This window comes from Salvelinus namaycush, chromosome 13, assembly GCF_016432855.1.
Source record: "Salvelinus namaycush isolate Seneca chromosome 13, SaNama_1.0, whole genome shotgun sequence".
Taxonomy (NCBI): Eukaryota; Metazoa; Chordata; class Actinopteri; order Salmoniformes; family Salmonidae; genus Salvelinus; species Salvelinus namaycush.
Genome location: NC_052319.1, coordinates 21,499,664 through 21,523,632, shown reverse-complemented (window position 1 = coordinate 21,523,632; position 23,969 = coordinate 21,499,664). Strand labels below are relative to the sequence as shown.

The following is a 23,969-nucleotide window of genomic DNA, read 5'->3' as shown; positions in this document are numbered from 1 at the left end:
ATTAGGCAGAGGAAGACTGTGGACACAGTCCCTCTCCGTGTTCTTCTTGTAATGTAGTGTAGCCATTTATTTGGTGCAAACAGCCGTTAGACTGTAAACACTGATGTGTGGTTGGAGGGAGCACAAGGCTGCAGTCAGTGATGTTTACAGGGGGGGTTAGGTGCTCTATCTTAGCTTCCTGTCCTCTGCTCTGGGCCTCCACACGATCTCCACACACTGTCTGTCTTTCTGTCTTCCCCCCCCCCCCTCGCCTCTAAGCCAATGCACGATTGGAAGACTGCCATCCACCTCCGTGTTCTCTTGTGAGATTCCTCTTAAACCTGTCTGAGAATAGCCCCCCCTATGGCAGTCCTTCTGCATCATATTTCATTTCTTTAGCTTGCTACATTCTGTCCTTGTTCTCTGAACTGAAGTCATTGGATGGATGATCATATTGTATCTTTCTGCAGTGTGTTTGTGTCTGCATCCATGATCATATGTGTGTGAGTGTGCAGTTAACCTATGTGCCTGTCCGTGTGCTGTGCAGCAGGTTTTAATGCCGGTGCTGCTGCGGTAGTGGTGTTTTTAAGACGGCAGCGCTGTACTGTGGTGATGTGGAGCTCCAGCGAGAGCACTTCCGGGCTGGCAGCAGGGCAGCGCCATGATGGGGTTGACACAGAGGGGAGGAGGGAGGAGGAGGATGGGATAGCATGGGGAGAAAGGGGACTAGAGTATGTCTTAATGAACTGCTACTGGACTGCTAGTGTGTGTGTGTCTCTCCTCCTCTCTTTGGCAGCCTGCCAGCTCCCTTTTTCTCTCTCTCCCCTCTGTCTTCTCTTGTTAACCCTGTCAAGGCATCATCTCTAGGCTAAACACAACCCAAAGTCATGACAAGCTCTTTGTTGCCAGAGTATCCCTGCTGCGGTCTCATCTGTGTCCTGTTGGGCTGCATCTCTGCTTTGTCTGTCACTCCTCTTTGTACTGTTTCATTTGGGCTGTTATTTCATCTGTGGGGTAGTTTATTTGTCGAGTTAAGCAGCATTGCACATCTCAATCCCAGGCATGCTTACATTTCCTTATACGTTGCATTTTTCTGTGTATTCGGTGGTTGTGTCAAAGCATTATGCTGGAGGGAAAGAAAACCAACTTTGAAAATTAAGCAAACATTCAATGTTATCACTCTGAAAATTCTAAACCTAGTTCACCAGCAGGTGAATATGGGATCTCTGTGGCAACCAGACAAAAGAGATGGGAAAGGATAGGCATTAACTCACTCAGTCCTGCCCTCAGACGCTCATTATAGCCCTTTCAGAGATGATTGGGGAACATTTTATCATATTATTCATCAGGCCAATTAGAGAGAGGTTTGGTTTCCTGTGAGATGTATCTAAGATGATAGGCCTATTTCTCTAACTGAAGGGTAGGTAGGATAAATGTAACATGGATTTTCATTAGTATACACACAAGTCCCAATGCAAAGTTAGACCTGACTTTACTTTCTCAAGTTATCACATAAAAACGATCAGAATGCCGGAAAGTGTTTTTGCGGAGTTTGACATAATATGGAGTACCCGGCAACTTCAAATACAGTGCATTCGGAAGTATTCAGACCCTTTTGACTTCTTCCACATTTTGTTACGTTACAGCCTTATTCTAAAATGGATTAAATTGTTTTTTCCCCCCTCATCACTCTACACACAATACCCCATAATGACAAAGTAAAAAAAGGTTTTTAAACATTTTAGCAAAATTATTAAAAATAGAAAACTGATATCACAATTACATAAGTATTCAGAACCTTTAGTCAGTACTTTGTTGATGCACCTTTGGCAGCGATTACAGCCTCGTCTTCTTGGGTATGACGCTACAAGCTTGGCACATCTGTATTTGGGGAGTTTCTTCCATTCTTCTCTGCAGATCCTCTCAAACTCTGTCAGGTTGGATGGGGGGTGTCGCTGCACAGCTATTTTAGTATTTAAATTATTATTATTATTCAAATGTAGAGCATTTGATTGCAAAATCTGGGAGTGAGTGAATTGATAGTAATGGGAAACGGGTTGAATTTCCAATGTGTTTTGTTTTGAGTCAGTGAGGCTTCTGACCATACTGTACAGTTCTCCATCAGGCCCTTTGTTGAGCAGAGAGAGAACCTTTGAGTGTAGCTGCTGTCCATAGTGCTGCAGTCCGTCACGACTCAATATGACTCAAGCACAGCTGAAGCTGCCCCTTGACCATCTAATAGCATTTTCGACCCCTCTATATCAGAGACTTCTAAATTCTGACACTGTACAATATAATCCCTGTTTATATGAGAAATGTACTGTACCTTCTGTTTTATAATACTTGGAAACCGTTGTAAACATTTATTCATAAACTCCTCTCTCTAAGGCTACTCCCTGGCATACGGGCTCCCTACGGGAGGGCAGCTCCCGCTCAGCCCAGTCTGAGTTGATCTCTGTCCTGGCACCCCAGAATCCCTGCCCATCTATGTCTGTGATATGTGGTTGTCCCACCTAGCTGTCTTAAGATTAATGCAGTAACTGTAAGTCGCACTGGATAAGAGCATCTGCGAAATGACTAAAATGTAAATGAATGCATAGTGAATTGCGGGATGTCTGTGGCCTGAAAGTGGGGCTTAGCTTGAGGCCCCGAGTGGCTGGTCAGATGAGCGTCAATAAGGATGGCCCCTCTCGTCTCCTAAACAACAGGCCCCGGTGTGTAGGCCCCTCTGTCATGGACCCTATCTAAAGGCTGTCTTTCCATCTTTGTTCCTCTCTTGTGTTGTCTTGTTTTGCTGTAATCCAGTGTTTGCAAAGTCCCTTCCTCTCAATTCAATTAGGGTATACAAGCGATCACTTGATTACAACCGCAGTTGATTCATGTAGCATATGTTTTTTTTGTGTGCACGATGTATCATGCATGAAATTAAATGAAATCAAGTTTTATTCATACAGCACGTTACAGACATGCAATGCAATGTGCTTTACAGGGGGGAAAACAAATAAACTATGAAAAAAAAAGTTGAAATATTACTATATATAAAAAAACATGAACAATTAAAAAAAGCACCCCATGGAAAAGCTAAAAATGTGTTTTAAGATCTCTTTTAAATATGTCCACAGTTAAGGCCCCCTTCAGGTTCTCTGACAGGCTATTCCAGAGGCTGGGGGTATAACATCTAAAGACTGCCTCGCCATGCCTCTTGGCCCAAGGCTTTGGGATAGTTAAAAGACCAGTGCCAGAGTACCTGAGGGACCTACTGGTTACATAACTTAAAAGCATGTCTGACATGTATTGGGGTGCACAATCATGGATTGATTTAAAAACCAATAGAATAATCTTAAAATGTATTTTAAAACTCATAGGCAGCCAGTGCAGAGACTTTAAAACCTGTGTAATGTGTGCTCTCTGTCTGGTCTTGGTCAGTACCCGTGCAGCAGCATTCTGTATGTTTTGCAGTTGACCAGTGGCTTTCTTGAGTAGACCAGACAGGAGAGCATTACAGTAGTCAAGCCTGTTTGTAATCAAATCTCTGTATTGGACTGAGAGAGAAACGGCCGCACCATGACAATGTTCCTCAGCTGGTAAAAAGCTATTTTGGTCACATTCCTAATGTGTGATACGAAATTTAATTCAGAATCTAAAATAACACCTAGGTTTTTTGCCTGGTGTTTTATCTTTATTGCCTGTGAATTCAAATGTGCGGCTAGATTCTCTCTGTGCTTTGGCTCCAACAATAAGTACCTCAGTCTTGTCTTGATTTAGCTGGAGGAAGTTGTGAGGCATCCAAGTATTTAAATCACTAATACAGTCTATTAATTTATCCGTAGAGCTAAAATCCTCTGGTAACACAACATAAAGTTGTGTATCGTCTCCGTAGCAGTGAAAATCAATGCTGTGCTTTCTGATAACGCTAACATATATAAACTGAACAGTGCCGGATGCAAAATCGAACTTTGGGACGCCAAGTGATATGTATTTTCTCTGCGTTTTGTTCACCAAGGGTGATAAAATAGGTGCTAAACCAATTTAGAACTTGACCGGGTAGGGCACCCACCTCTCCAGTCTGAGTACAAGGACCGAGAGCTGTTTGGCATCTGTGTTGGTTCTAAGATAATTTACCACTTTAACTAAGGCTGTCTCTGTGCTGTGGTGGGCACAGAAATCAGATTGGAATTGTAAAAAAATACAGTTGTCACTTAAAACATTTAGCTGTTGCTTAAGAATGGTAGGTTGGAGATTGGCCAAAAATTGCTAAACGCTGAAGAATCTAGATTACTTTTATTCCGAGAAAGTGCCTTTGAACAGGGAGTGATTAACAATAGCTTTCACTTCTTCAGATATGCAATTTAAAAAAAATTATATGAAGGTGGTGGGGATAGGATCCAGAAGGCAGGTAGAAGGCTTAAGTTATGCTCAGGAAAGGGATATCACGTCTGTGTCAACCAGGGAAAATAAATCCGTAGTGCCTTTGCGTGGTAGGCTATGGCACATATCATCAAACTTCTCATCAGATCTTGCTTGACTGATACCCAGCCTAATGTTGGTTATCTTATCTCTGAAGTATGCCGCAAACTCATCACATTTAGATTAGGAGGAAAGTTCACATAGGTTTGCGGGGTAGGATTTATCAGGTCGTCAATGGTCGAAGAGCACTCTTGAATTATTCTGATTTAATGGTGATCAAGTTAGAATAAGCATTTCTAATTGCCTTGTGTATGCCAAGTTGCTCTCTCAGAATATCATAATTGACCTGCAACTTTTACTTTCTCCACTTCCGCTCTGCCTTTTTGCAATTTCTTTTTAATTGATTAGTTTCCTCACTCATCCAAGGGGCTCTCCCTTTGGATGTGGCCTTTTTCAACTTTACTGGAGCCATGGCATCAATGGTTGCCCTTTAATTTGCTATTAAAGTTATCAACTAAATCAACACGAGGAAGGCAAAATAGGTGATGGAGTATTGTTCATACACTCAATAAAATCTGTAGCAACTTCAGAGGTAAGCGTTTCTTAATAATGCGTTCAGTATTACCCTGTGCTATGGGAAACAAGGTAGTACAAAATACACAGTGGTGATCAGATAAAACAACATCAACAATTGAGGATAAGTCAATAGAAAGCCCCTTGGTAATAACCAGGTCCAGAGTATGGCCGCGGTTATGGGTTAGCCCAGTAACATATTGGGAGAAAGTCCATAGAGCTCAAAAGATTCATAAATTCATTGGGCTTTGTCAACATACATATTAAAATCACCCAACACAATGATTTTATCATAGTTCTCAAGGACAATAGACAATAGTTCAGCAAAATCAGTAAAGAAAGTGGGGCAGTGCTTTGGTGGCCTATACAGGGTTATAGCCAGCACTGGTGGCTGACATTTAAACAGTATAACATGATGCTCAAAATACCCAAAGACGCCAATCGAAATGTCCTTACATTTGAGAGCATTAGTAACAATAGAGGCTGTTCCCCCACCCTTTTTCCCTTTTCTGATAGAGTATGAAAAGCTGTAGTCTGGGGGAGGCTTCAATAAGAGAAGCACTACAGTCTGAAGACAGCCATGTTTCAGTGAGAAACATGCAATCAACTTTGTGCTCAGTAATGAGGTCATTCACGAGAAAGGTTTTACTTGTGATTGCTCGAACATTTAAAAGCGCCATATTCAATGAGTGTGGGCTACTCTGCCTCTGGGGCATCTGCCTAGAGGTAACCAATGGAATAACTACCAAATTATTAACTTTACAACCATGTTTTCTGACAGTCTCCAATCTATCAGAATGGTAGCAGATGACAGTTTGTATAAACTCACTAGAAGTCGTAGTTAAAGGAACATAAATGATGTTACTCATAATAACCATAGTGCCGTGTCTACAGGAGTTGATATGCTTTCCAAGTCTTCTGTTGCTTATTCGGACAGAGAGAACTGAAGCACTACCAGACCCTGTCCGTCAGTCTTCAGTCTCTAAAACAGTTTCGATGTTGCTGGATATAATACTGGAACCCCTGCGGTTGGGGTGAATCCCGTCTCTTTTTAAAAAAGTGCTGGTTGCTCCCACAGCAAATCTAAGTTGTCACAAAAAGAGACATTCTTGTCGTTGCAAACTTTATTCAGTACTTGTTCAAGACAAAGAGTCGGCTGAAATGTTCCGAATCCCTTCGGCAGAACGGGAGGAGGCCTGAGAAAATTATTCTCTTCCCTGTGCTAGCGAGGGTGTTGAAAAAATGTTTATAGTCTTCCCTCAGTTCCATAGATGACCTAAAACGTAGGTCGTTAAAAACTTTTGAGCGTGACGATGGTGTCAGTATTGGAGTAGTTGGCCAGAACCGTGGGCAAGGGGGAGTTGATGTCATGGACACGGGCTCCTGGATGACAGTGGACCTTGGTCGGTCCACAGATCGTGGGCAGGCCAAAATCTCTCACCTTCGAGCTTCCCACAATGATAGTGATCGTGCTGGAATCCGATGGGGAAGCGACCTGCTGAACTGCGGTGGGCATGGGGGAGGGTGCCACTGGGAGGCTGCCAGCTGTTGGTATACACCAAGGATCTGTGCTGTCTCAAGCGGGGCAAAACTGTTTGATAGCTGGATCGGATTTTCTCAGGTAGAGGGGTGGACAGACTGCCTCCCCGATCTCCTACGCCTTGCGAGTGTCCAGTCTCCCATGGGCCGCAGAGTTGATTTTGAACATCTGTCCGTTAGATTGCGACAGATCAACGCCGCCCGACTTATTGACAGCTTTGCTACAGAGGGCATTTAAAACTGAGATTCGGTTTGCCTGGGTTACAGCAAGGTTGGTGTACTTAGAAAGCAGGTTATCTTTTTCTCACAGCCGAGCTAACAGCCGGAGGATCTCTTCCCTAAACTGCTTGATGGTGGTGCATTTAGGGCAGACAAATCCCTGTCCAACCAGTTCCACCTTCATCTTGATCTTATGATTGTGTGGAAATCATCTCTGCCCAGACGTGGATAAAAACACCAGTGGGCTAGCGTTAGCCTGCTCTGTTTTGAGGATGACTAGCAGCTAACTGCTACTTAACAGGAATCTGGGACACAAACTTGCGGTCCCAGCCGTAAAGGCTGACCACGTCGCGGAATCTGTAGCAGTACGAACTTTAGCTATGATTTAAAAACTATTTCATTAAAAAAACCTACTGAGTGTAGACAGAGAGGAGAAGGAGAACACCTTCTGTTAATCTTCTGGATTCTGTCCTATCATTTTCCTGTGTATCTATTCTATATATAGTACATTGTCATAGTTGTTCCGTTTTTATTCCCAGTCAGCCTTACTGAGGAAGTGAGTACAGGTTAGGCTAGAGCTGCTGTGTCATGGCAGCGCTACACAGCTAGCACCACTGTTCTGCTGGTCAACAACAATATGATACTGTACCACCATTCTACTGATCAACTCACATCTATTTCCTTATAGGATTATAGGTGAAGGGAAGGGTGCTGGAGGTTCTGCAGCACCCCTGATGATGAATGGAAATGCATTTTGCCAAAGTTATGGAATTACTGTTGTCAGTTCAGAAAGAAATGAAATAGTTCAGGATACTACACCAGGAGTAAGCCTATAATTTAGCCACAGATGATTAATAGCTTGTTTAAAAAAATGTCCTAGCTGTGGATTGTGTGTAGCCCAATCACAAGGCATATAGGCTGAGAACGTGCGGCAAATCTGTCAGTGAACAGCATGCTGCCAAATCGCGGGAAAACACAGATTGGAAAGCAAATGGCTCCTGCTGAAATTAGAAGACTAATATACCTGTAGGCTACCTAATATGATATCAACTTCCAAATAGGCCTATTGAGCGAACAGCATTGTTTTACAAAGTAAAACGAGAGAGAGGCTTTTTACACGGGCTGAGTGAGCCTTGCATCCTTGGGTGAGTCAGTGGAACTGGAAAGCTTTTTGAGGACTAATTTCATCCTCATATTGTACAGTATGTGTCTCCTCTCCACACACCTAGGCCTAAGCTATTTATGGATTCAAGACAAGGTTGTTGTTATTGATCTCAGATTCTCAAAATGAAATGCGTTCATAAAAGGCCAACTTTTTCCCGGACCCTAGGCTACAAAAAAATGTCCCCATGTGTGCAACTTCTGCAAATGTCTCTACTGCGCTATGCCAGTATGCAAAAGTGATGATAATGCCATGCAATGCTTTATTATAAAGGTGGGGGTGTTTTCAGGCGTTCCGGTACCTCCCAATTTACAAGCACTGGAGAGAATGCAACACCTTAGCAAGCACCTACACCAATAATATATGTCTTAGGAACACATCTCAAACATTGGGATGCACAGGCCCATAGCCTCTCTTGAAGATGGAGTACGTTCTCTTAAATGAGTACTACGGTATGCATTATGCTTATCTGGACCTGAGGGACCGGCTGTGTGTTATTTACACTGAATTCATGGTTTAAAGTTACATAACAGTATGTGTGTGTACTGTAGGTCCTAGCTAGCATATTTGCAATTGTTTCAACGGCTCTGGTTAAATGAGCTGGTGCTCCATGTGCAAACAGTTACACCTAAATCCGTTATCAACAATACACGCGACAGGCGACTAAGAGCTGACAACTGTCCTAACCCAACAAGCAGGTCCCATCTCCAACATCTTCTAGCACTGCAATTTGCACGCTGATTAGACCTATACAACAACTGATTGTACTGTCAGCGGTTGGAATTCTATCTCAGATGCCCCACCATGACCTCCTTTATGAGTGACCTTTAACACTGAGGTCAGTGGCTATCAGCGTGCAAATTGATTAACGACTCATGGTGTAATTGTAACAACATACAAGAACTCAAAGTCCTTTTGTTCACCTGACCTAGAATTCCTCACAATCAAATGCCGACCGTATTATCTCCCTAGAGAACTCTCCTCGTTTATCGTCACAGCCGTGTTTATCCCCCCACAAGCGGATACCAAGACGGCCATCAAGGAACTTCACTGGACTCGTGCCGTACACGAGCGAGTAACACACTCGACCACTGCTACTCTAACTTCCACGACGCATACGAGGACCTCCCCCGCCCTCCTTTTGGCAAATCTGACCATGACTTCATCTTGTTGCTCCCCTCCTATAAGCAGAAACTAAAACAGGAAGCGCCCGTGCTTAGGTCTATCCAATGCTGGTGTGGCCAATTGGATTCCAAGCTTCAAGATTGCTTCGATCACTTGGACTGGGATATGTTCTGGGTAGCCTCAGACAATAACGTTGATGTATACGCTGACTCGGTGAGCGAGTTTATAAGGAATAGGAGATGTACCCACTGTGACTATTAAAACCTTCCCTAACCAGAAACCGTGGATACATGGCAGCATTCGCGCAAAACTGAAAGCATGTACCATCGCATTTAATCATGGCAAGGGGACTGGAAACATGGCCGAATACAAACAGTGTAGTTATTCTCTGCGTAAGGCAATAAAACAAACAAAGCGTCATTATCGAGACAAAGTGAAGTTGCAATTCAACGGCTCAAATGCGAGACATATGTGCCAGGGTCTACAGACAATCACGGATTACAAAAATAAAACCAGCCCTGTCGCAGACATCGACGTCTTGCTCCGAGACAAATTAAACAACTTCTTTGAGGACAATACAGTGCCACCGACACGGCCTGCTACCAAAGACTTTGGGCTCTCCTTCTCCGTAGCCGACGCGAGGGTTAACACGTTTAAATGTTTTACTCACAAGGCTGCCGGCCCAGACGGCATCCCTAACCGCGTCCTCACAGCATGCGCTGACTGTTGTGTTTACGGACATATTCAATCAATCCCTATCCCAGTCTGCTGTTCCCACATGCTTCAAGATGGCCAACATTGTTCCTGTTCCCAAGAAAGCTAAAGTAACTGAACTAAATGACTATCGCCCCGTAGCACTCACTTCTGTCATCATGAAGTGTTTTGAGAGACTAGTCAAGGATCATATCACGTCCACCTTACCTGTCACCCTAGACTGACTCCAATTTGCTTACCGCCCCAATAGGTCCACAGACGATGCAATCGCCCTCACACTGCACACTGTGCAGACAGTGTGGTGAAGAAGGCGCAACAGATACTGCTGCACTGTCGGATCTAAAAACATTTCGCTACACTCGCAATAACATCTGCTAACCATGTGTATGTGACCAATAACATTTGATTTGATCTATTATCAGTCTTCAGAGTTGGGATTCCCCCAAATGTTTTCCCTTTACCACCTTACCCCACTGACCTCAGACATAAGTGAAACAGTTTCTTACAAGGCAGGGAATTTTTTGGCTATTTAGGGAAACACAGATTGGTGCCTGAGGTCCCTGTCCTTGTCTCTCTCAAAGTGGAAGCCCCCCGCTGCCGTGTGCCATCCTGACTTACAGAGACCACACACTGAGGAAACACACAAACATACTTGACACACACACACACACACGGATAAGTCTATGTCAGAGAAAAGGAAGTGGCCTGCCTCGTCTATAAGGACGGGGTGTGGATGTTTGTGGTAATTCTTCCTGCCCCTCCTGACTTCTGTTATGGTTTGTCTTAGCTAGTCAGGGCTTCACTCCTGCCCTTCTGTCTCTACAGGTAGCCACAACCTCATTCTTTACCTTCTAATAGCATTCTGAAAGATAGCAATCTCAAAGGTTTCCCCTAGCTACTAACCACACGATACCAGCAAGACCCAAACAGTTAGGCTACAACAGTTAGCCCATCTTCTCCATGAAAGACACTTCTTTGTTCAATAACATGAATGGTGTTCGTTTGTGGAAGGTTGATCAAAAATATCCCCTGTTCTCTTCTTGTTTGTTTCCATGGGCTAGCCAATGCTTAGCCTATTTAATGGCTTGGGCCAAACTTGAGGGAGTTTCTTTTGACCAATTTTACCTGCATAACTAGTCACTTTAAGACAAGTCCTCCCAGAGAAGAGGCAGTCAGATCAGGCTGTAGATCCCAGATTTCTGTCATGTAGTGTCAAACATCACAAATTAGCTGCTGCCTGTTTGTCATCATGTTGCAGACTGATGCCCTTTTCTATCCTGTAGGACAGGCCTGTCCCGTTGCTGGCGCTGTGCTTCCGCTGTCCGTGTGTGTGTTTGTGTATCTATCCCTGTGCATGTGTGTGTGAGGGGAACGTGTGTGGTCACTCTGTCCTCAGCCTCAGCGTGGTGATACTGTGTCATTTTCACTCACTTACTCTGCCCAAAGAATAGGCTTGGAGGGGGAGAAGACAAAGGGCTAGGGGAGGGCAAGCGGTAAACCTGCTGAGTAAAACATCAGCTGCCACTAGGGTTGCAAAGGGTCGTAAACTTTCCGGTAAATTTCCAGATTTTCCCCGGGAATCTTCCATAGAAATGTTGCTTAAATTCATCAAAAAATATAGCTTATAACAGTGAACCTTTTTGTGGGATACACATAAGGCAATTCTAGGTCTTGTGGCATATTTTGGTTAAACTAGCCCCAATTCAATGGAATTGCAACCTTCTGCATGCACAGTGCAATCTTCCATCACATGTGCAGTGCACTCTTCCTTCACATGTACAGCTGATTCTCAAGATCTTGCACACTAATGATGCTTTTGAGCCCACACTACTACACTGTCTGAGCCCAGGACTACGTACTTTCTGGTAAGTTTTGATTACAATACTGGATGGGGTGAATATATTTTATACGACATTCATGATTTTTTGTTAACTAGTAAATAGTAGCCTACAGCAAAGTGTGTTTAAATAATTTCTAACATGTTAAAAATGTCTGCTAGTTAGTTTTTTGCTACCATGTGGTTTTAGCTTGCTTGAGCCTGCTAACTGAGGAGTGTTAATTCACCTGTTTCCATACTTGTTTCATTTTAAAACATTTATCTTATAAAGGAGTTGTTTAATCTAACTGCTTAACTGTTTAGCTGTACATGGAATTGTATTTTTATTCATTTTTACAAAAATAAAAATCTCATCTTTATAGGAAAATGCCACCGGCACTATCTGATGTGTGGAGACATTTCACTGCAGCTAATGTAGAAGGAAAAGCTGTGTACATTTGCAAATACTGTGCCAAATCATATGTGAAGATTGCAACAAAGATGCAGAATCCTCTGGCCAAGTGCATAAAGTTCACTCAGCGCTCACAACAAGAAACCTCTGACAAAAGTCCCTCTACTTCTATTCGAGGTGAAAATTATGAATCAGGCACCTTATTGATAGCAACAGCTCATGGTTCTCCTGGAATCATATATTTTTTTGACTCAATGGAGGAACGTAGTCAGAGAAATGCTGATGAATGTCTTGTTCGAGCTGTGTATGCAACTGGTTAACCTCTGATGCTCACAGGCCATGTGTATTGGAAGAGATTTCTGAATGTTCTTCGCCCAGCATACACCCCTCCAACCAGACATGCTTTATCTACTCATTTGCTGGATGCAAAGTTCAACAGAGTTCAAGTGAAGGTCAAGCAAATTATAGAGAAAGCAAACTGTATCTTGCAATCATCTCTGATGGGTGATCAAATGTTCGTGGGCAAGGAATAATTAACTTTATCTCCACCCCTCAACCAGTATTCTACAAGAGCACAGACACAAGGGACAACAGACACACCGGTCTCTACATTGCAGATGAGCTGAAGGCAGTCATCAATGACCTTGGACCACAGAAGGTATTTGCACTGGTGACAGACAATTCTGCAAACATGAAGGCTGCTTGGTCTGAAGTGGTGGAGTCCTACCTTCACATCACACCCATTGGCTGTGCTGCTCATGCATTGAATCTGCTCTTCAAGGACATCATGGCACTGAAAACAATGGATACACTCTACAAGAGAGCCAAGGAAATGGTTAGGTATGTGAAGGGTCATCAAGTTATGGCAGCAATCTACCTCACCAAGCATAGTGAGAAGACTAAGAGTACCACATTGAAGTTGCCCAGCAACACCCATTCGGGTGGTGGTGTTATCATGTTTGACAATCTCCTGGAGGGGAAGGAGTCTCTCCAAGAAATGGCCATATCACAGTCTGCCGATATGGACAGCCCCATCAAGAGGATCCTCCTTGGATGATGTATTTTGGGAGAGAGTGGTAAGCAGCCTGAAACTCCTGAAACCTATAGTAGTAGCCATTGCACGGATTGAGGGAGACAATGCCATCTTGTCTGATGTTCCGACTCTGCTTGCAGATGTAAGAGAAGAAATCCGTACTGCCCTCTTCACTGTTGCTCCAAGCAGAGGAAACTGCAGTTCTGAAATACATCAACAAGTGTAAAGACTTCTGCCTAAAGCCCATATACGCCACAGAGTACATGTTGGACCCCAAGTATGCTGGCAAGAGCATCCTGTCTGGTGCAGAGATCAACAAGGCCTATGGTGTCATCACTACTGTGTCTCGCCACCTTGGCCTGGATGAGGGCAAGGCTCTTGGCAGTCTGGCGAAGTACACTTCCAAGCAAGGGCTTTGGGATGGAGATGCAATATGGCAGTTGTGCCAACATATCTCATCAGCCACCTACTGGAAGGGACTTTGTGGATCTGAGGCTCTTTCCCCTGTTGCCTCCATCATCCTCCAAATCCCATCAACATCAGCCGCCTCAGAATGCAACTGGCCCTTGTTTGGGAACACACACACCAAAGCACGTAACCGGCTGACCAATACAAGGGTTGAAAAATTGGTGGCCATCCAGGCAAATTTGAGGCTTTTTGAGCTTGACAACGAGCCATCCTCAACAAGGTTGGAAAGTGACAGTGAAGATGAGGCCTCAGAGTCTGATGTTCAAGAGGTGGACATTGAGGAGGTCCAGGGAGAAGACATGGAAGCCTGAGAGGAAGACAACCAAATCTTTAGTTTCTAGACTATCATTTTACAGATGTATGTTGAAAATGTTTTTGGGAGATGCAATGGATCATTCAATATTCCCTTTTGTTGGTTCAGTGAAATCATCCCATGTGAAGAGTCAACTCATTTAATTAAAGTTAAATTCATAACAAAATTTGTATTTATTTATTTCTATTGGAAGGATTTAATCATTTGCAATTGTTTACTTATGATAAGGTTTATGTTTCGGTCTTCATATGATATGGTAAATATATCCAATGCAAAAAACATCTACATTTAAATGGTATTAATATTAATTTGCATATATTCCCATATATTCCCGTTAATTCCCATGGAAATGTTCCACCTCTGAATAATCCCCAAAATGTGCAACCCTAGCTGCCACGTGTGTATGTGTGTGTGTGTGAGAGAGGGTTGTGTTTGATGTGTTGTCAGAGGCTACCCTTTAACTCAGCTTTTCATTTATCCTGCGCTCATACACCGACAGATTGTCATGGAGGAGCATAATACTTGTTATGCAATAATGTTCGCCTAACAAACCTGCAAATCCTCTCTATCGTCACTTCACCATAAGTGTATTTTTACGTAGTGTCAGTATGTTGTGTGGTCACGTTGCTACGCATCCTGCCTGCAGTAACCGGTCCCATGCGCACCTCCAGAACATCAGAACACTGGTCCCTTACACACTGTTTGCCTAAAAACACCAGACTATCAGAACATTGATGTCCCATGGTTTGGGCCTGATACATAGAAATAGATGTAGCGTTTATAGTCATCTCTATGGCCTCTCTCTTATACCTCTCTACCTATGCCTCCAGCACCCATCTCTATACTGAACTATGTGAGATGGAGGAGGTGTGGGGAATGTAACCCGTGGATGGTAGTGAGCTGTCTAACAGGCTAGTGTTAGTTCTGTAGGGATGGTTGTACAGCCTCAGGCAGGAGCAGGGATGTGGCCTAGCTGCAGTAATGTGGAGGTGTGGAGACACAGAGCCAGGGCTAAAGCCTCTGCACACACACAGATAGATACACACCGCTTATCTGGAAGCCCTGTCCCATGTAATATCTCATCTCGATCTGAGATGTGACCATAACACAGCACTAGGGAATGGCTGAGTCTAGTGAATATGCATATAGGGCCTAAGCATGAAGAACACACGTTGGAGCTGAAGTTCAGGCAGAACCGTCGGCCTTTAGATAAGACTACTATCAGTAAACGATAAATACCAGAGCTATAGCCATAGCACCTCTGTAGTGCTGCATTCAGCAGAGGGAAGATATGATGGGTAGGTACTCATCTAGGATCTCTATATAGCTGGAGGAGGAGACGGTTTTCACTTCAGGAATTCAAGCATTAACAGGGGGAGGCAGGGAGCATCGTATGTGTGAAGTGGATTGGAAATACTGCCGTGTGTTTGTGTGTGTTTATGTTTGGTTAATGCGTGTTTACTTGTTTTTTTTTACTCTGCTTTAGGACTGCTCTCCCTCAGGCTCCTGAGTACTGCCTGCTGACTAGCCTACCTATTGCTGAGTCACTGTGCTCGGCTGCTGGGAACAACACACACAGTAGCTGTAGCATAATATTACCAGCATCACTCACTACCGGCCCCAAGCACTGGTCTAGGACCAGTCCAGTCAACCCCCAGTTCTGACTCCAACCAGGGTAGTGCTAAGAACACAAAACTGATCCAGAATCAGCTGCTAAACCTTTGATGTGAGGGAGGGAAGGAGGGTCAGGCATCCAGAGTAATGACAGGGTGCTATGTGTTAGGTAACTACTGTGTAGCTCTGCCTCTGGGCTCTGTCTGTCCGGACAGGGACAGGTTGTCTAACTGGCTGGCTGTCCTCTCCTCTCCTCCAGCCATTCAACCACTCAGCCACCACTCAGCCCAGCTGTTCCCCTGACTCATGGAAAATCACTGCAGTGAGAGCCCACCGTGTGTGTGGGTGGGTGGGTGGGGGGGGGGGTACGTGCATATGAATCTGCATTACATCCATGCCTGTCTGATCTAATATGTACTTCTACTGTCTCAGCAGACAAGGGAGGGAGGTCACTCTGCATTTGTGTGTGTGTGTGTGTGTGTGTGTGTGTGTGTGTGTGTGTGTGTGTGTGTGTGTGTGGTTTGTCAAGCCACTGGAAGTAATATAAAAGAGAATGGGCTTTGCCATGATTAAATCTAAGCCTGGTCCAGCCACATCAGAGGAGTGTGGGGGGGAATCCTTCTTTTCCATGACTCCCAGGGACGAATAGCAGACATGTTTGAGTGAATGAGATGTCATTAAGTGTCCATTGTAATACAGATGGCTGATGGATTTTGGCACGAGAGGAAACCCTCTACTAATAGAGAACACATATAGCTGGCTATACCGAGCCAGCACTACTGGCTGGCTATACCGAGCCAGCACTACTGGCTGGTTATACCGAGCTAGCACTACTGGCTGGTTATACCGAGCTAGCCCTACTGGCTGGCTATACCGAGCCAGCACTACTGGCTGGCTATACCGAGCCAGCACTACTGGCTGGCTATACCGAGCCAGCATTACTGGCTGGTTATACCGAGCTAGCCCTACTGGCTGGCTATACCGAGCCAGCACTACTGGCTGGTTATACCGAGCTAGCCCTACTGGCTGGTTATACCGAGCTAGCACTACTGGCTGGTTATACCGAGCTAGCACTACTGGCTGGTTATACCGAGCTAGCACTACTGGCTGGTTATACCGAGCTAGCACTACTGGCTGGTTATACCGAGCTAGCCCTACTGGCTGGCTATACCGAGCTAGCACTACTGGCTGGCTATACCGAGCTAGCCCTACCGGCTGGCTATACCGAGCTAGCCCTACCGGCTGGCTATACCGAGCTAGCCCTACCGGCTGGCTAGCCCGAGCTAGCCCTACCGGCTGGCTAGCCCGAGCTAGCCCTACCGGCTGGCTAGCCCGAGCTAGCCCTACCGGCTGGCTATACCGAGCTAGCCCTACCGGCTGGCTATACCGAGCTAGCCCTACTGGCTGGGGCTGCTTGCTTTGTGTGGCATGTCTTCATGCTAGTAGGATGGGCATGTACTCCTCTGATGTCCCCTTCCTTGTTTATCTCTGACATATAAAGATCTACTGTGTATAGGACTGTAGGTGCTGTTTGTCATATAATTGTCTGAGTCATTTGTCCTCTTGGCAAGTGATGCCACTGTATGCTAGAGATGGCTACAGCATAATGCAGTGCTGTAGAGAGAGCTGCAGGTTTAATGGGGACGTGGGTCCCACAGCGACTGAGATGAGCTTATTTTACCAGCGTGTCATCAGACAGGATGGCCACCAGCCTCAATATCCTGTAGCATATATCTCTAGGTGGGGATCCATACTCTGCTACTCGCTAGTTAGCCAAGGTGGGACGGACAGACAGGTCTGGGAATTGTCTAATTGTGTTGTTGTAGGTCAGAATTGATGTGGGCTGGCGGGAGAGTGTACATTCTGCCCCTATTTATTCTTCATCACCACCTCCTATGAACTTTTAAAACAAACAAGAGAAAGAAAGTGTTGACAAAAAGTAAAAGTAGAACGATAGACCCAGTCAGTCTGCCAGCTTGTCTCAGAACATCAACATTCCCCTGGTGAAAGTCATTGAGAGGGGAAATGACAGAGAATTCATGATGATAGGACAAATCCCTACTATGTTTACCAGCCCTGAGCCACGGGAAGACAGGAGGGGGTAGCCATCTGTCTGTCTGCAGGGACCAGAGAGTGGGAGGTGTCTGTCTCTCAGACTGGGGGTGGAGACTAAAGAGAGGATGCGCACACACACACTTACACACACGCACCCATACACACACACTCATACCCCCACACACACTATCAACAGGCAGGAAGGGGGCACTGCAGCAGCCATCCTCCATCCGCCTCTCCCCCTGATGACCCTGCCTCCTGGCACTATTGGCCGACACCCAAGTCTGACATTGTGTGTGTCTGTGTGTAGATGAATACAGGGAGAGTGTGCATGTGAGTGTAATCATACACTTTTGACAGCAATGGGGTAAGCAGATTCTGGGGTGAGTAGTTGCTGTCCATAGAGGGAATCTAAATTCTGCTCCGAGAAGAGACTAAATGTGGTTGAAATCAGAGCTGCAGTTTGAGGCTCTTTTTAAGGTCCTCTCCTCTGGCCACCCAGTTTTAGTTCTCTCCTCCAGGCCTTTTGTTTCAGGCTTGTCATCAGTATAATTACTGTAATTCCCTTTTGTCTGCGCCTGGGAACAAAGGATCAGGATTATGCCCCAGAGGAGACATGCCTGCTGCTGGTATTGTTCAAGTAAACTTTAACCAGCCTGTAGCCTAAATTGAGGAAAGGATATCTGCTAAAGTTGTGCAGTAGAAGGAAGCTGACTGTTAAATTGGATAACATGGACCAGGTTTCCCCAATATATTTATTGTGTTATTTATGTTATTATTGGATATAAGACTGTAAAACACCAGCCAATCAGTGTTCCCAAACATAATAAAGGTTTAAAATTATTATCTAGTCAAATGTTAAATCTGTTTAGGCTTTTTGCAGTAAATTTACAGTCAGCAAATTATTTGTAATTAAGTTCTGGCCCCCGACCATCGGCTGAAAAAAAAAAATCGACCCATGGCTGGTACATCCTACATTTCTCACACATACCAGTAGATGCCAGTGTTCTTCAATGCAGCTGGGATCTTTGGTCAGTGTGGCATGTTATTTACAAGATTGGGTTCCAAAAATTGCACCATGGACTGAGCAAGCTCAGGTGATGCTTATGTGTCGTTATGGTGTTAGCAGGGCTACTCTCACTAGACGTTCATTGAGCAGCTCCCTCACCCCATGACAAGGAAAGTTGAATATATTGGGGGGGGCAGTGCACTTAGCTTACATCAGCCATGGTTTTCCTCATGGTGGGTGGCAATTTTTTAAATGATTTTTTTATGGCAGTGCTGTACTAAAGTTTAATAGGTCAAGATTACGAAGATTTCAGAGCAGCAGCATCATCCATTGTTCTTTTATGAGCAGATCAAGTGAAGATATTTCCGTTTACCCACAATCCTTTGCAACAAAATTTGCATACTGAACTCAATCAGAAGGAAGAGGGGGAAATTGTTCGTTTTAGTAGAATGTTGGTAAAATCTTTTATGATATTGTAATTTCTATGGGGTTTTTCATATTTTGTCATTTTGTATTTTTATATTTATTAAAAATGTCCCTCTTGTGTTTTCCCAGGTGGCTTTGCTAGGTATAGACCTTTTATCTGCCTTAGTGACAAGGTTACAGGACCGATTTAGGAACCATGTGGGAACAGGTAAGATTGTAATTTTATTATCTTAAAAATATAGCTTTCTTCATGGTTAAATTAGTTCAAATAAAAATATGTTTAGGTTTCTAGACAAAATTAAAAATAGGTTTAGGTTTCTAGACAAAATGTCTGACTAAAAAACACTGTATTGTATTCCTGCATAGACTAGACTATTGAGCTCCATTGGATTTTAACTCCTCGTTCACACCTTTAGATAACAATGCTACCTCTTTCCCTGTCTGTTCTTCTCTTCTCTATGTCTCCATCTCTCTGCTGTGTCTCAAGTACTGGCCAGTCTGATAGATCGTCTGGGTGATTCCAAAGACCAAGTCAGAGACCAAGATCAAATCCTGCTGCTGAAAATCATGGAGCAGGCTGCCTCCCCACAGGTACGTACACACACAGACGAGTTATTGACAAACCAGGATCATATGATTCCCTCGCTTTCTCGTGGTGATACTACAGTACTATCAAAAGTCAATCCTACAATCTCAAATTGATAAATGCCAAGTTTATTGATTTCTGAATCCCTAGTACTCTTTGATTCCTGACTCGATTGTATGTTAATTTATATGATCCTGATCCATGATTTTAAAAAAGTGATTGATTGTTGACCTGGTACAAATATCCTGTCCTCTCCTCCCTAGTATGTTTGGGACAGAATGCTGGGAGGCTTCAAACACAAGAACAACAGGACCAGAGAGGGAGTGTGCCTTTGTCTCATCTCAACTCTCAACATGTAAGACTGCCTGGCCTCTCAATCACCCATCTTTGAATCTGTCTGTCCTTACTCATACACCAGATGTGTACTATAGCTCTCAGCTGATTTATTTTAACATTGCTAATGTTTTTTGTCATTTGTGCGTAATGGACAGGGTATAATTCTCTGTTAGCAATGGACATTTTGCTAACTGCCAAGAGAATAGATGAGCCTTGATTTGATTTAAAATGTGACAATATTATCTGATGTGTATCATAGAGAATTATACAATGATATGGTAAGGTCTTTATAGTCAGGAGTCTTTATTTTGTTGTGATGCTATAGCTAATGCTTACCTAATGATGTCATTGACATCCTCTGTCTTTGTTCTTCCAGGTACGGAGCCCAAGGCCTAACCCTCAGTAAAATAGTCCCTCACATATGTAATCTTCTAGGAGATCCCACCAGTCAGGTATGTACAGCCTATTTGTGTCCCAGTCTGTTTGCTGTGTCATGAATCAGTTTATTACATTGCTGGCCAGGGAGAGAGAGAGCTCTAGCACAGACAAAGGAGTCGACTGCAGCAGCATTTTAGCATAGGGGCATGGAGCCCCTTAGTGGCTGTAAAGAGATGTACAACCACATAACATGACAGGGCCATCTGCTGGTGGAGGCAGGCTAAATGTTGATCTACAGTTACTGTTTTAAGAGCATTAAACATATACTAGTGGGCGCATAAACATCTATTGAACGTTTTCAAGTAATATGGCTGAAACAGGGTTTATATAAGTGACTGATAATTGCATTCTCCAGCTAGTTCTAACAGACAGTTGATCTAGTCTAAGAACGCTAAGATTGCCTTTTGAACCTTACCCCCGTTGTCCTCAGGTGAGAGACGCAGCTATGGGCTGCCTGGTGGAGATCTACAGACACGTGGGGGAGAGGGTGAGGATGGACCTTAGCAAGAAGGGCCTACCACAGTCACGGTACGATGGACTTTCTACCTCGTGTGTGTCCTCTCTCTCTCTCGCATTCTTCCCCATCACTATTCATACTTCTTTCTCCCTCTTCCACCCCCCACCCCCCTTACTGTACTGAGTGTGTAAATGGGTCAGGTATAGTGCTGATTCAGCAGCCTTCCCAGCACAAGGCTGTGCGTTAGGATGTTAGGTTGTGATCATAGTTAAAAACATAGAAGTAGAATAAAGGAATTATTTCTTAGGTGAAAAACACTGTGCATGGATCAGGTAAACACTTCGCAGAGTGGGAGGCGGTGTGTGTATGGAGGGTAGGACACACACCTCAGCCCCACCCCCAGGTTATTGTGCAAATACTGTAGCCAACAACAATGGAAAAGAGGGGTGTGGTCTAATTTAACGGTCCTAAAGGCCTCTACTATTTCATCTTAAAGTGCTTGTTGTACACTTTCTCTGATCCTTTCAACAGCCTACAGAACCCTGTAGACCAGAACCCTGTGGACCAAAACACTGTAGACCAGAACATGGAAACCAGAACACTGTCAAAACACTGTAGACCAGAACACTGTAGACCAGAACACTGTAGACCAGAACACTGTAGACCAGAACACTGTAGACCAGAACCCTGTAGACCAGAACCCTGTAGACCAGAACACTGTCAAAACACTGTAGACCAGAACACTGTCAAAACACTGTAGACCAGAACACTGTAGACCAGAACACTGTAGACCAGAACACTGTCAAAACACTGTAGACCAGAACACTGTAGACCAGAACACTGTCAAAACACTGTAGACCAGAACACTGTCAAAACACTGTAGACCAGAACACTGTAGACCAGAACACTGTAGACCAGAACACTGTAGACCAGAACACTGTCAAAACACTGTAGACCAGAACACTGTCAAAACACTGTAGACCAGAACACTGTAGACCAGAACACTGTAGACCAGAACACTGTAGACCAGAACACTGTAGACCAGAACACTGTAGACCAGAACACTGTAGACTAGAACCCTGTAGACCAGAACCCTGTAGACCAGAACCCTGTAGACCAGAACACTGTCAAAACACTGTAGACCAGAACACTGTCAAAACACTGTAGACCAGAACACTGTAGACCAGAACACTGTAGACCAGAACACTGTCAAAACACTGTAGACCAGAACACTGTCAAAACACTGTAGACCAGAACACTGTCGAACCCTGTAGACCAGAACACTGTCGAACCCTGTAGACCAGAACCCTGTAGACCAGAACACTGTCAAAACACTGTAGACCAGAACACTGTCAAAACACTGTAGACCAGAACACTGTAGACCAGAACACTGTCAAAACACTGTAGACCAGAACACTGTCAAAACACTGTAGACCAGAACACTGTCGAACCCTGTAGACCAGAACACTGTCGAACCCTGTAGACCAGAACCCTGTAGACCAGAACACTGTCAAAACACTGTAGACCAGAACACTGTCAAAACACTGTAGACCAGAACACTGTCAAAACACTGTAGACCAGAACACTGTAGACCAGAACACTGTCAAAACACTGTAGACCAGAACACTGTCAAAACACTGTAGACCAGAACACTGTCAAAACACTGTAGACCAGAACACTGTCAAAACACTGTAGACCAGAACACTGTAGACCAGAACCCTGTAGAAAAACCACTGTATACCAGAACCCTGTAGACAAGAACAATGTGAAAGAGGTGTTGGTCTCGTGTAAAGGAAACAACCTAGTTTAAATCATCTGTTAATATCAAGTGTTAGATGTTTCATTCAAGATTACTGTATAACACTGACAATACAGAATCTTTCAATCAAAAGTGCATTTTGAAAATTATTGTCTCACTTTTCTGCAGTGCCTCCCTGAAAGCTGATCATTTCAACAGGCCATTAGTCCCTAGTGTCCAGCTATCCACATAAAGCCTCATAGGCTCTGGTAGCCTCAGACCATAACCCCAGAATGGCTGTCTAGTGTCTTCTATCAGCGGTCATAATCTACTGATCCCTCTCCACGGGCTCTGCCCTGGCCTGCAGCGTTTAATAAAGGAACACTCCATCATAACCACTAGCTAGCTAGCTTCCCTTTCACTGTGGCTGTCAGACCTCCAATTAGTGAAGCACCATGGGTAATATATAACATTACCGCTGCCGCACCAGCCTGCCTGTGTCTGTGGAGTGGCTGTAGGGAAGGGATAGAGTGTATGGTAGCCAGACGTCAGTCTTTATTGAATGAATCCATACACCAATACACTTGTTATTGGATTAGACCGTCCACTGTACCGTGATGCCTCATTGGAGAACAACTACTGAGGAGAGCTTGGACGCAGGCCTGCGATAGGCTAATTTTGGCCACAGAGGCTCTTGAGTTGCCCTTGAAGTCTCTCAGTGATATGATACCAAGTGATACCACAGTATTTAATCATGATGGTAGTGGGTGTGACGGGGACAATTGTGAAGACTCAGCCTGGCCTCCAGCTAAGTGCCTGCATGGTTGAGTGGGGAAGGGAAGCAGATTGATTAATACCCATTTGTCTCCGTGGTTCGAGAGTTAAAGGGGAACATCTGTTCTGACCGAGCCATCTGTCTCTCTGATCCCCCCCCCCCCCCCTCCCATTTAGTTTACTGCTGCCATTTTTGGTCCTTGTATTGGTTATCATACCACTCTTCATTGTTTTAGCTAGTATTGCAAAACTATTTCCCAGACCCAAAGGGAGAGATGCCTTTTTATAAAGGGAACTTGAAGAGGGTAAGCTCATTTGGTCTCCCTTTAGGAGTGCTTCCTCTGCCCATGATTAGATTTGGTCTGGGGCGTAGGCCAGGGTGGGTGCTGAGGCTCTCTTGTGGCCACCTGTGCCCTCCTTCTGTCTGTAGTCACACTCTCAATCCATTTGCTCCAAGAGATCCATGAGCAATTACAATGGAGATTAGTTAGATCCAGTTAAATACTAACTAAGCCTTCATATCCATATGTTCAGAGGAGATTCCTCCTGCCAAATACCTTGTATTTATTTGATTCAACATTTTTAATAAAGCTTTGAATACATCAAAGTCTTCCACAGTTAGATATAATGAATGTGATTTAAAGTAACTGTCCAGTGAAAATCTCACTTTTAAATGTAAATAAGATTCTGTTACCCAAATAATGTTGTTGACTCATCCTATTTTCGTATTTGTGTACAAAGCATATATTGGAGAAAAAAACACTTAAAAAACCCCA

The 23,969-nt window shown here is 44.2% G+C and overlaps 1 protein-coding gene and 1 non-coding gene across 2 annotated transcripts in view; one reads left to right on the top strand and one right to left on the bottom strand.

The window, feature by feature from the left end:
• The window catches only part of LOC120058323 (CLIP-associating protein 1-like), an 86,395-nt gene that overhangs the window by 10,349 nt on the left and 52,077 nt on the right, over nt 1–23,969 (top strand). Inside the window, exons 2-6 of the mRNA XM_039006905.1 lie at nt 18,994–19,072; nt 19,352–19,455; nt 19,714–19,805; nt 20,163–20,238; nt 20,655–20,752. Of these exons, the coding sequence (XP_038862833.1) occupies nt 18,994–19,072; nt 19,352–19,455; nt 19,714–19,805; nt 20,163–20,238; nt 20,655–20,752 (449 nt within the window). The remainder of the gene's footprint in view (nt 1–18,993; nt 19,073–19,351; nt 19,456–19,713; nt 19,806–20,162; nt 20,239–20,654; nt 20,753–23,969) is intronic.
• LOC120058603 lies at nt 18,490–18,614 on the bottom strand. Its single transcript, XR_005478047.1, has one exon. It is a non-coding gene; the product is annotated as a U4atac minor spliceosomal RNA (small nuclear RNA).